We start from the raw sequence: 12,984 nt of genomic DNA on the forward strand, positions 1-12,984 counted from the left end.
ATCCCTGACCTCTGGCTTTTCCAGGACTTGCCTTGCCCTGAGCCTATCTAGGGCTTTCCTTGTCTTGCCCCTTGGGGCTATCCTGTAAATCTGCCTTCAGGCCTTTATGTTCCATGTTCTGTATTGTCCTTGTCTAGCCTGTCTGGTCCTATATTAGTCTGTTCCTGCCTAAGCCTGTTCCAGTCTTACTTGTACTCTCTTCCAGTCCAAACCTTGGCTCCAGTCTTACCTGCAATCTGTTCCAGTATAAGCCTTGGCTTTAGTCTTACCTGCACACTGTTCCTGTCTATGCCTCAGTTCCAGTCTTGCCTCAGTTCCAGTCTTGTCTGCACGCTGTTCCTATCTAAGCCTGGTCCAGTCTTACCTGCATGCTGTTCCTGTCTAAGCTCGATCCAGTCTTACCTGCATACTGTTCCTGTCTAAGTCTGTTCCAGGATTTCCCTGTACACTGTTCCTATCTAAGCCTGAGTTCCAGTCTTATCTGCATTCTGTTCCTGTCTAAGCCTGTTTCAGTCTTACGTGTTTGCTTTTCCAGTCTAAGCCTGTTACAGCATTACCTGTATTCTGTTCCAGTCCAAGCCTTGGCTACAGCCTTTCTTGCACTCTGTTCGGGTCCAAGCCTTGGATCGAGCCTTACCAGCCTGTCCATGCCTTGCTCCAGCCTTGCCCTGCCATCCTGTGCCACTCTGAGGGTGGTGTTCCCTATGCTCTGCCCAAACTGGAGCCCTAAAACAGGGTCAGCATTACCATACCTGGGAACTCTCAGGATTTAACCCTGAGACTCAGGGAATTTACTTCAATTGCAGGGTCTCAGGGAAAACACTAGAAATCTCAGGGCCTCTCTGTATACAGCTCATCCATTCCACTTCCTCAGTAAGCCTTCAGAGAAATGTAAGCCTGGAGTACATACTGTAAGCAGCATGTGGGGAAAAACTGGAATGGGACTGCAATACACACAAAACTCAGTCTGAAGCTGTGATTCCAGGACTTGGGAATCACTCAGCTAAGGGTAGAGTGAGGATGCATAAGTCATGGAGCTGAGACTTATAGGGGGAGGGAGCAAAGGGAGTGCTGGGGTGAGGGAGATGTGAAGGGGAAGCATGCTGGGTCATCTCGGGAGGGGGACAGGTGATGCTGATGGGTGGAAGAATTAGAAAGTGTGTATTAATTGAGTGGGAGGTGGTGGAAGAGATAAAACTGATACATATAATCTTCCATTCCTTCCCCCTCTACCTCCACCCTCTGCCAATCAACAACAATCCCAGGGTGAACACAACTCAAACGTTCCCACTTATGAACATAACCCCTCCCCACTCCTATATTTCTCAAATGTGCCAAAATCACCCCTTTAGTGCCTCCTTCCCTCTCTTCCACCTTCCTTGTACCTTGTCAAATGATAATCTTCAGCCAGATGGGGTAGGCTGCTACCATGATCCAGGCCAGCACTTCCTGTGTTGCTAAGTCTGCAACTCCAGAAGCAAAAGCTGCTAGCGTTGCTGTGAATAGTAATGCCAATAGTGTATGCTTTCAGCACTGCTGGAAGCCCTGGGTCACATTGTGGTAGCAGCCTACCATGATTCAGGCAGAAGATTATAATTTGGGGGAGGGGTAGGAGGGGAGAGAGGGGGAGGCAGAGAAGAGGTGATTTTGGCAAGTTGAAGAACCACGTAAGGCATGGAGGGAAGGGGAAGATAGGAGGTCGACCCCAGAGCATGGATCCTTAGCAGTTAACTCATTTTGAGAGTAGGTTGCAGAACCTGCAGGTAAAATTTAATAAACTTACCTGGATATTCGAGGAATCAGACCACAGGCCCGCAGTACTCTTTTTTTTTATAAAACCTCTGTTACTTAACCCATAACATTCCTTTGAATATAGTAAATTAAGATGAAAGTTTTCTGGACATATGTGGCCAGATTACTTTAGTCCTGCTCTAAGGCAGTCCTAAGGTTATCTGACTTGCTTAACTGGATATAGTTGAAAATCAGCTAAATTAGGGCTAGATTTATCAAAATGCGGTAAGTATCGCATGCGATAGCAAAAGGGGCGTGGCTTATGCAAATATTCAGTTTATCGCAATTTGCGCTAATTACCTATGCGAAGAGCTAAGTTAGTGCAAATTGCGATAACATTATCAGACTTTGCGATAGGTGCCAGACCTGTTGTATTTCCTGCATACAACCATTGGGGGGGGGGGGGGGGGGGGGGGAGAGAGAGAGAGAGAGAGAGACGTACAAACAGAACAGTAGTCTCTTGTGAAGATGTGATGACCTTTGGAGTGAGGAAACTCACTCCAAGATGAGATTTGGGCAATGATCTCTCCACCTAGCTTGATGGACTCTCTACCTGGGTAACATCAAGCTAGGTGGAGTGAACATTGCCTAAATCTCATCTTGGAGTGAGTTTCCTCACTCTGAAGGTCATCAAATCTTCACAAGAGACCACTGTTCTATTCGTACGTCTCACTTTGAATGTCAAAGTGGCCCCTAACCCCCTACACTAATACCTAACCCTCACCTCGAGTTACTAGATGGGCCTACCATAGGGATACAAATACCTATCTAGGGAGATGACATCATGGCCAGTCTCAATCTCTCTCTCTCTCTCTCTCAGCAAAAGGCAATAAAACCTTACAATACAGCTTAATGCTATTCAAAAAGGTGTAGTTAAAATCAGCATTAAGTCTGTGCAATAGCTCTTCACAAACCCAGCTCACTCCTCCTGCTTTCCAAATTTGCATCACACCATACAATATGTAAGTTTTTTTCATACAAGTTTCATCCAAGTTTTTTTCATGCAAGTTACACCTCTTCCTCTGCTTGGAAGAGGTGTAACTTTGTAAGACATAATTTGTATGCCTATTTGGCCAGTTACCCAAGTATTTTCAAAGCAATCTCTCCCTATTTCCCTTCCTCCCCATGGCATTATTAAAAACAAGATTTTTTCACCCTATTCTCATTTGCAGCATGATGAAAAAAAAAAGTCCTTCCAATCTTCTCTCTAAAATCTCCCCTCCCTTCCATCCAATCAAAAATAGATCTTCCCCTCTCCCCACAGAAGCCCCCTCTATACCTCCCCAAGCTGAGCTGGCAAGATGACCCAGGCTTATCTTTTATTGGCTTGGTGTCCAGTGTTCTCTGAGAGTCTCCTATATTTGCTCATTTTTAGCTGCAAATTAACAGTGCTATAATTTTTTGAAACTCTCCAGTGTTGCCTTTAATGAACATACTGATTTGTAAGCCAACACTTACTTATGATTGTAATTTCTTCTTTCTTCTTTTCTTTTTTTTACATTTATTTTACTAACCTTCAATAATATCCTACAAGGAATACGATATATAGAAAAGTCATTTTACCATATTTGCTTTTAAGTTGTCATATTTGTGCGATTTAATTTAATTTAAATGTGTATAAATCACCTTTACAGCCTTTGCAGATCAAAGCAATGTTTGAAACACCTGACAACCATACTATCTGGGAAAAAAAAATTGAATAACAATAGTTCACTTAGAATCCAATAATGACAAAATGACAGATACTCTGCTATTTATATCTTAAAATTTGGATACCAATAAAATATCAGAAATGTATTACTAAATAATTCAATTCTTTACAAAATACACAGATGCTTATTTAGATATTTTTTTTAGAACTAACATCTTATTTATGGTTCATGAATATACATGTACTTCTAAAAGATTGGTATAGTATATCATCTGCATACAATGCAGTGTACTTGACACTGAAGAAACCTCTTGGCATACTAAGTTGTGTTGCTACACACTCAAGATATGTTTGTGCTTTCAGGGCAAAGAGAATGCTCAGGTCAGCCGGTGCCATTTTGGATGATGGCACCGGAGGAGCCCTGCTGCCCTGTTAAAGATTCAAAGGAGATGATAGATAATCAGAGGGGCCGCAAGTGAGGGTTTTTTGGCATTTTGAGTAGGGGTGGTATGAGCTACTTTTGGTGCAGAGAGAGTGAAATATTGTGCTGGGGGTTTCAAAGCAGGGGCTTTAGGCCGCTTTAGCCATCAGTGGATGGGGGTGGACTGGGATTACATGTTGCTACAGGCAGAAAAGTGCGCACATAAGCACCACTGGTGACATCTGCATGTTTCTGGCCGCAGGAGCAAGCCCCTACTGAAGTGTTCTCTAAATCAGACATGGCCACATCAGGTCCTCAAGGGCCGCAAACAGGTCTGGGTTTCAGGATATCTACAATGACTTTTGCATGAGATAGATTTGCATGCACTCTCTCCATTATATGAAAATCTATCTCAGGCATATTCATTGTAGCTAACCTGAAAAACAAATTTGTTTTTGGCTCTTGAAGACCAAATTTGTCTATTCTTGCTCTAACAGTTTAAACTGAATTAAACATGAATGCCTGGTTTTAATGCAGTTTAATCATAGACCCCAGTATAAGTAATGCATTCCAAGGGTGATAGGTCGAGTGTTCGTCCTTTATAGATATGTCTTGCTATTTTTGATCTGATATATTCACCATCTAATAGAAACAAAGGGTCTTTCCATAGTAGAGCAAGGACCTGTTAAGAGTCTGTCTGTTAACACATGAAACATTTTACAGCTGTCTACAAAGTAGCACATTTATCTAGAGGGCAACTTTCAAAGGTCGAAAACTCTAGTAAATAGGTATTTATTTGGGAAAACTGCCCAGCTTGAAAATTGCCTTCTGAAATGTAGCTAAAAATATGCATAGGATTCATAGTGTGTGTACTTGTAGCTGTGGAATAAAAGGCATTTATGTGGGCATATTTTATTAAAAAGGGAAAGCAGCACACATACATTCAGCTTTGAAAATGTAGATGTGGCATTTCTCCTCACGTCGCCACCTGCACAAATAGTACTTTTAGCGTACGTACTTCGCACTTCCTAATTTTCAAAGAGAAAAAAATTGGGTCTTTTCTCTGAAAATTTACATAAAATACTTGTGTTAATAAAAATAACTGAATAGGCATTTTTAATGCATGTATTTTATGCTAATTTTCAAAATTATCCTCCAAGATGGTAACTTTAAAACAAGCGAGCGGGCGCCCACAAACTGGAATTTTAAATCATGCGTGCTTATGTATGTATATATGTATGTTCTAAGTTTTAAGTGGTTACTCGAGCAAACGTATTTTGTGAATCTTACTTAGGACTTCGATGGGATTAACGTGCGCAGTTAAGCAAATTTTAAAACATGCTCATGTGAAGGACATTCCCAGTTTTACCGATTAGTCCACCAGTTTGCCCAGTCCATCTCAAAGTCATCCAGAACCCACTGGTTCTTCAGTCTGCACTCCCCCCAGTTGACCCAGGCTCCTCACCAAGTCATTTTAGGCCTAAACTGAGAGTTATGCAGACTTACACCTCATCAAGAGCAGAAATAAACATCACAGCTAACAGTCCACCATGTGATTTGGCCTCCGGATTTAAAATATGGATTTACGCATGTAAATTTTGTCCTCACCCTGGAATGCCCCTGGCACGCCCAAAATAGAAACATAGAAATGACAGCAGAAGAAGACCAAATGGCCTATCCAGTCTGCCTAGCAAGTTTTCATATTTATTTTTCTCATACTTATCTTTTACTCTGACCGCTGAGGTCAGGGCCCTTATTGGTAACATTTTGGTTCTAATTTCCTTCCACCCCCGCAAATTGATGTAGAGCAATACTGGAACTGCATCAATGTGAAGTATCAAGCCTAATTGGTTAGGGGTGGTAACCGCTGCAACAAGCAAGCTACTCCCACGCTTATTTGTTTTTCCAGCCTGTGCAATTTAGTCCTTGTTGGTTGTTTGAATATAAATCCTCTTTTCTTCATCCCCCTGCCATTGAAGCAGAGAGCTGCTTGGATATGCATTGAAAGTGAAGTATCAGGCTAATTTGGTTTGGGGTAGTAACTGCCGTAACAAGCAAGCTACTCCCATGCTTATTTGTGAATGCAGATCCTTTTTCCCACATTTCCTCTTGCTGTTGAAGCATAGAGCAATGTTGGAGTCGCATTAACCTTGTGTATGTTTATTGACTAAGGGTAGTAGCCGCCATTCCCGTAAACCACCCCATGCCTCTTCTCTTCATGCCACTTTTTTTAACTCATGCACGACGCATACATGCCTGTAATTTGCGGCTTTTACAATAGATGTTGCTCATGCATGACCCATATCCTCATGTAATGGGCCTTTTAGTTCAATCAACACTTTTAAAATTCATGATACCAGCAATACCACTTGATGAACTTACTGCTTTATAACAAATGGCTTGAAAACAACAGGCATATTATAGTATCTGTTTCAGAATATTACTTCATAACAACCCAGATGCATTGGGCCTGATATTCAGACATATTCTAGAAGTGGCATTTCCATGCATAAGAGCATGCCCACTTAAAATTTTGTGCACCTGTGCACGGTCAGTCTATTTTATAACAAGCACGCATATGTTAACTTTTAAACAGGTACACCTGTGCACCTGTTTAAAAGTTAACAAATAAGTGGGGGCATTTTAATAGATGCCCACCGGTGCCATTTTCAGTTTTCCCAGTTTGTTCCCAGTTTGCCCAGGTAAGGGATAGGACTTCCAAACTCCCCCTAGTTTAATAGTCTCCCTTCTCCCCTGTTAGCTCTGACCCTTAAAACTGCACCGATCTGCCTATTTATCTTTATTTTATTACTTACACGCCATCCATAGCAGAAGTAAAGTTACGCGAAAGGGATTAAGGTGTGTACCTGTACATGTAAGAATTTACGTGCAAATTTCAAGATGAAATCCAGGAATGCCCATGCCCTGCCCAGACTCCTCCGACACTCTGCCCCTTTTTCAGGACTTTTCATTTGTTCGCATAGCGGCAAGTGTGCACGTATGCAGGCGCCTTTTAAAATCTGTTCGGTGTGCGCCGGCCTGACATAGTCACATATCCCCTAATTGATGCGTGTGCTGGGCTTTTAAAATTCACCTGTTTTATTCCATATACAGCAAATGTATACATATGCATATGTACATACAGTTATTTTCCATGTTTAATATAGATTTACATTTGATTATGAATAGCAATGAATGGAAATCTTGTCTCTGTTTACTTAATAATATGTACTGCAGAAAGCATTTGCATGTGATTCCTTTTTTGTTACTGGTACGGATTTATTATCGCATGCAGTAAAATATATAGCTGTGTTGCAGGTACAATAATAGGAAAAGTTAGTTTGCATTTAGCTTTGTAATACTAGCTCTGATATTCTGGAGGGGAGGGGGGAATGGGGTTGGGAAGAGGCAGACTGGAAGTCCAGAGCTACTCAATTTACACAGATTTGGTGGGGAGAGAGAGTGGGACCCCCAGACCCAACTGTATTGTTTTGTCTTTTTTTAGGAGGGTAACTGAAATGACACTAACAATACAATGAAATTTCATTATTGCTGTTAATGTTGTTTCAGATGCTACCCAAACAGCATGGAAAATACACTGACATCTTCATGTTATTTGCAAACAAATGCACATCCCTGCGATGCATGGTACAGGCTTCATTATTGTAAGGCAAGCCATTGGCACTATATTGGAAGCTCATTTGAAAACCAATTTCCTGCTAACTGGCAGTCACTTGCATCGCAGTTGTGTAATGTTTTTGCAATAGGTTTTATTAAAAGTACAATTTTCAGAGCTATGTGGATAGTTGAAAACTCCCCAGGTACTTTTACTCAAGGACTTTGCACCAGTTTTAAAAGGGAAGGTATGGACATATTTTTCCTTTGAAGACTGCCTAGGAAAAACCACTCACAGAGATTTGTACCTGCCTTTCTCTCTGGATACTTTCCCCCTGAATTAAACATGGCTGGTTTGGAAAATGCAAAACTATGGACATTGCTGCCTTCCCTCACCTAACCCAACTCTAGCTATAATCTACTTTTCTCAAAGGTAAAGATAAACATGTTATTGATCCCTGTGCATACTTTTACCTGAATTCAGGGCGGGCAATTTTCAGAAAGCCTACTAACCTGGAAAAATGGTTTTTGAAAATTGTCCCTCTTACCTATGACAATTTCACCTTTTGTCTGAAAAGTTGCCAAACATCTCATTAATATGAGAATTCTTATACAATAGAAATGGAGTTAGCTTTGTTTCCTGATCTACAGTTTATATATGTTTCTTCTATTATTTTTGTAATTAGTTTTAGGCAAAAATGTCAAGGCTAACTTTCAAACAAATGCACAAGGCGGCATATACATGCAGATATGGCCGCAAGCATATCTTCACTAGAATTTTTTTTTTTTGGTAATTTTCTGTTTATTGCAACAACCATAAAAGCCACCAAAATACAATCATCAGTGAACATATATATAATAATTGTGTGCATCGAGACTGAAATGGATTTATCATATGGAGTATTTGACAGCTTTGAGGAGGGACTCACTGGTTAAATTCCATAAAACATGGCAACCTTTTCAACAATGGTCTAATTCTATCAAAGGCTGAGCAATAATTCTACGGTGGTTCGGGGATTGGAGGAGGGAGGGAGAGGGGTTTTGGTTGGGGGGGGGGGCTTTGAGGTATTCCTGTTATGCTACAGGGCAGGTTGTTAGCCTATATGTTATACTCCATGATGAGGAGATTTGATGCACACAATTATTATATGTATGTTCACTAGAATTTTATAACTATGTGCATTTTATAAAACATGCTTGTCTGCCCTGCATCATGCACGCATACATTGGCTTATGCACGAATACATGAAATGCATTGTACACACATACTTTTCTTACTTATTTAAACATATGTATATGTATATTTTATGCACAAAAGTAAATTAAGGCTTACTTGCTTATATCGGGATTTACTCACATAAATCAGTGTATTTAACAGCATGGACACATTGACGATGATCAATTTTACCAAATAGTCCACCAGTTCATCGAGACCTTCCTGGTTCTTCAGCCCAAACTCCCCCTCAGTTCACCTGGCAAATAGTACATAATAAACATGTTTAGTATCACTTGCATCAGATTATTAGCAGGTGTAGATTTTTATGAAACCAAATTGGTTAATCTATGTGTGTAAGTGTTTTTTGAAATAGAAAATTAGGTGCATCAATGTTGGCCCTGCCCTGGAATGTCCCTAGACTGCCCATTTTTTATGAGCATGGGAAAGTAAAAATACATGCATATTTTTTATTTTTATCAAATATGGAATATGCGAGTAGAGGCTACTTACACAAATATTTGCTAGCATTTTACATGCATGGGGTAATTTTCAAAAGGATTTACATGTGTAAATGCAACTACTACTGTTGTAGCAATTTGCAAAAGCAATTTATCTGCATAAAGTGCACTTATGCCTGTAAATCCTATGGATAATTCAATGGCATACATTGTACCAATTTTCAAAAGCCCATTTACATGGGTAAACTGCATTTGCATGTGTAAAACCCATTTTTAAGCATGTAAATGCTTTTGAAAATCTGGTCCATTGGGCTGGATTTTAAAAGCCCTACCACACGCTGGGCCTATTTTAAAAAGGCCTGGTGATGCGCATAAAGCCCCGGGACGTGTGTAAGTCCTGGGGCTTGCAAAAAGGGGCGGTCTGGGACAGGGCATGGGTGGGGTGGGGGATGGGCCAGGGGTAGGCAGTCGCAAAAGGTTAGATACAAATTTGGGGGGGGGTTAGAGTAGGGCTGGGGGGGAAAGGTTAGGCAAAGGGGTGGGAAGGTTAGGTTAGGGGGAAGGGAACGGGGGAAGCCCGCGGGCATCGGCGCATGCAAGGTGAACTAGTGTGCACCCCCTTGCATGCGCCAACCCCTGATTTTATAACTTGTACGCGCCTGTGCACCAAGTTACAAAATCGGGCATACATGTGTGCACGCCAGGTAGCATGCACACGTACGCCCACGCGCTGTTTTGAAAATCCAGCCCATAATGTTTTGAAAATTCACCCCTTAGAATTTAGTTAAAATAGGCTAAATCTCAGAAGTGTATCATTTTGCAAATAGAAAGATGAAATAATTAACTAGAGATGCATGAACTTCTTTAAAAGAAGTTTCCAAACAATTTATTATTTAGATTTTTATATTCTGCTTTTCAGCACTTCAAAGTAGATTACATTCATGTACTACAGGTATTTCCCTATCCCCACAGGGCTTACAATCTAATTTTGTACCTGAAACAATGGGGGTAAAGTGACTTGCCCAAGATCACAAGGAGCAACAGTAGGATTTGAATGCTGGTTTCCCTGGGTTGTAGCCTAGGCTACTCTTCACAACTGGAAACATTTTGAAGGTTTATTTAATTTGTTATTTGAAAGAAAAAGCTGTTCTCCTCTCCCCCAATTGAAGCTCTCTTATCCCTGGTGCAGCCACTCCATCCCTCCTTCCCTATCCTTTTCAGCAAATGACCCTTCCCATTCTCCCGAAGTCACCAACTCTCTTGTCTATCCCACTCTGCTGAAATCACCAGTCCTCATCGTTTCCACATCCCATCACTTTTGCTGACACCAAAATGTCAGGGGTGTGAAGGGAAGGGAAGGCCTCGGCAACATCTGTGGGTGGCGAGATAAAACAGGTGGGTCTCAGTTAGCAACGGGCTTGAAAAGAAGGGGCACAGGGTGTCAGCAGAGAGATAGGATGAAGAGGCCAGTGCTCAGCAGCATCTGAGGACTCAACAGCTTAACAGGGAGTAGAAGTGATGTGGTGTAGCACAGTGCCATCTGCAGGAAATATGAAGGAGAAAATAGGGGTCAGTGGCATCAGTGAAGGCGTGAGAGGGATGGAGGTGGTATCAACAGGTGGGGGCAAGGGGCAAGGTGTGACAGCGAGAGATCTGCTTCAGGTTTTCCCCATATCCACCTGAAGAATATATAAAAATCCCTCAAACTCAGGCCAGGCTGAAATTCACCTGATTCAAGTGCAATCTCAAATTACTTGTGCCATACAATGAAATATTTAAAGGCTCTGATATCTTTTATTGGACCAACAGAAAGATGTTGAAGTAGACGAGCTTTCAAGACCACATAGGTTCCTTCTTTAGATTACACTTTGATATAATCAGACATCTGGCAAGGCATTAATAAATCATTGTTTCTGCTGTTATCAGTATATTATGTACAGCATATATTGCCATGAATTACTTAAATAGATGAAGCACAGGAAGCCTGCCTCTACAGCCCTGAGAAAATTAAATAATTTATGTGAATAGTATGTGGTTGCATTTTTTTTTTCACAGAATAAAGGATTTCTAGTTTCCCAGTATTATACAGCAGTTAAACTAATGGATATATAATTTTCTCTCCTTTCTGCTTGGCACGCATTGCTAACATGGACATCTACAAAGGCTCAGGTTGGTGCTGCATTCTATGCATTCATCTTTATTCTTCTAATTTAATTAAAAAGAGACTTTGATGTTATTCTGAATCAGTCAGCTCATTTGTCTTTAGAGCAGATCAGCCACATAACTAAAAGGGTATCAAAGAGAAGCAAGAATGATTTGCAATTTTGTTAGTCTTATTCCCGGGGATAAGTCAAATCTGGTGTTTGAAAACAGAAAATTGTTCTTATCTGCTCAGATTTGTGCTAGCCCTAATCTATGATAGGCAGTGCACTATAGAAGGGAGAAACCACCTAGAGACTCCGAAATCAACAGAAAATACTTAAATACAATATTAGATTCTTGGTAATGAGGCTACAACCCCTAAGCTGTGGTACCTGTGTAGTATGCAAAATCAGTTTTATATTTGTCTTCAGAATGTGAATGATTTGCTTTTTCACATTCCAGAGAAATGTTATTGTGATAGCCAGCATGAGGCCCATTTTTTTCAGAATCTGGACCAATTTCTATTAAAAGAAACATTTTAACAAAAATAATTTCTACAGATGGTGTCTGTGACTCATAAACTTATGTTTGTATTGGCATCAAATAGAGGAATGTATGATACAAATGTGTTCATTTTGTTTGTTTTTATGAGATGTAAATATTTAACTATATAAATATATATCAACTAATTAAATGAATTGTGCAAGAGTTGGGCATTTAATTGTTATTGAGAGAAAGAAGGTAAAATAAATTGTACACATGGCACAAAATGTATTCAACTAATTAATCTGCATTTTTTAGCACATTTTATGAAGTAAAATGAGCTTGCTTTCAGTTTTATCTCTATCCATCTGTCTGACCCTGGCATTGTAGGCGAGACTAGCAGATGGGCAGACAGAAAGAAAACATGAGCTAGCGGATAGAAAAAGAAGCGTGGCTGGTGGGGTTCCCGGGCCCTCCAAAAAAAAAAAAAAAAAAGAGGAAGCAGCCCAACTGAGGAGCGAGGCTAGCAGGGAGCCCATGGTTTTCCAACTGAAGAAAAGAAGAATGCTGGCCAATGTGAGGCCTGAGGTTTGCAGGGAGCCTGGAGCCTACCAGCCGAAGAGAAAGCGGCTCCAGAAGATGTGAGGCACAAACCTAGCTTGGAAACCAGGTCCTGCCAACCAAAGAAGAAGAGCAGCTTCCAATGGCTGAGGGACGGGAGGGGAGAGGGAAGGGAAGAGGATAGGAGAAAGGGGGAGAGGGAGAAATCATGGTGTGAAGAGTGAAAGGGGGAAAGAGTGTGTCACCTCCTCATATTCGTCCCTCCAAACCCCCCTCCCACCTTCACAAAAACCACCCCCTACAAACACATCCCATCCCACCCCATAATACCCCTTGGCCAGCTCACCTCCACAACCCCCTCCACACTCCCATTGTGCCACTCTTCTTTCCACCCAGCCACAAACATAATCCACCATCACCTTCCCCCATCCTTGAATCCCAGAGAGTCACTGCAACACACACACGCCTTTCTGTAATATACCCATGCAAGTGATGGCATAAAAAATGCCCTTTTTAAAGTTGCCTTGCAATTCTAGACTTATTTGCTTTTTGTCCAACCACACTGGAACCATAATGGAGCTATAGTTCCATAAGCCTTCATTCACAGTTATCTAGGCCTTTATTTAATCCAGCCGGTATGCAAAGA

The 12,984-nt window shown here is 41.1% G+C and overlaps 1 protein-coding gene across 1 annotated transcript in view; it reads left to right on the top strand.

Annotated features, from left to right (window-relative positions):
* THSD7B (thrombospondin type 1 domain containing 7B) overlaps positions 1-12,984 on the top strand; it is an 898,700-nt gene that overhangs the window by 637,975 nt on the left and 247,741 nt on the right. Inside the window, exon 15 of the mRNA XM_029607893.1 lies at positions 11,316-11,321. Coding sequence (XP_029463753.1) covers positions 11,316-11,321 — 6 coding nt within the window. The remainder of the gene's footprint in view (positions 1-11,315; positions 11,322-12,984) is intronic.

This window comes from Rhinatrema bivittatum, chromosome 6 (assembly GCF_901001135.1).
Source record: "Rhinatrema bivittatum chromosome 6, aRhiBiv1.1, whole genome shotgun sequence".
NCBI lineage: Eukaryota > Metazoa > Chordata > Amphibia > Gymnophiona > Rhinatrematidae > Rhinatrema > Rhinatrema bivittatum.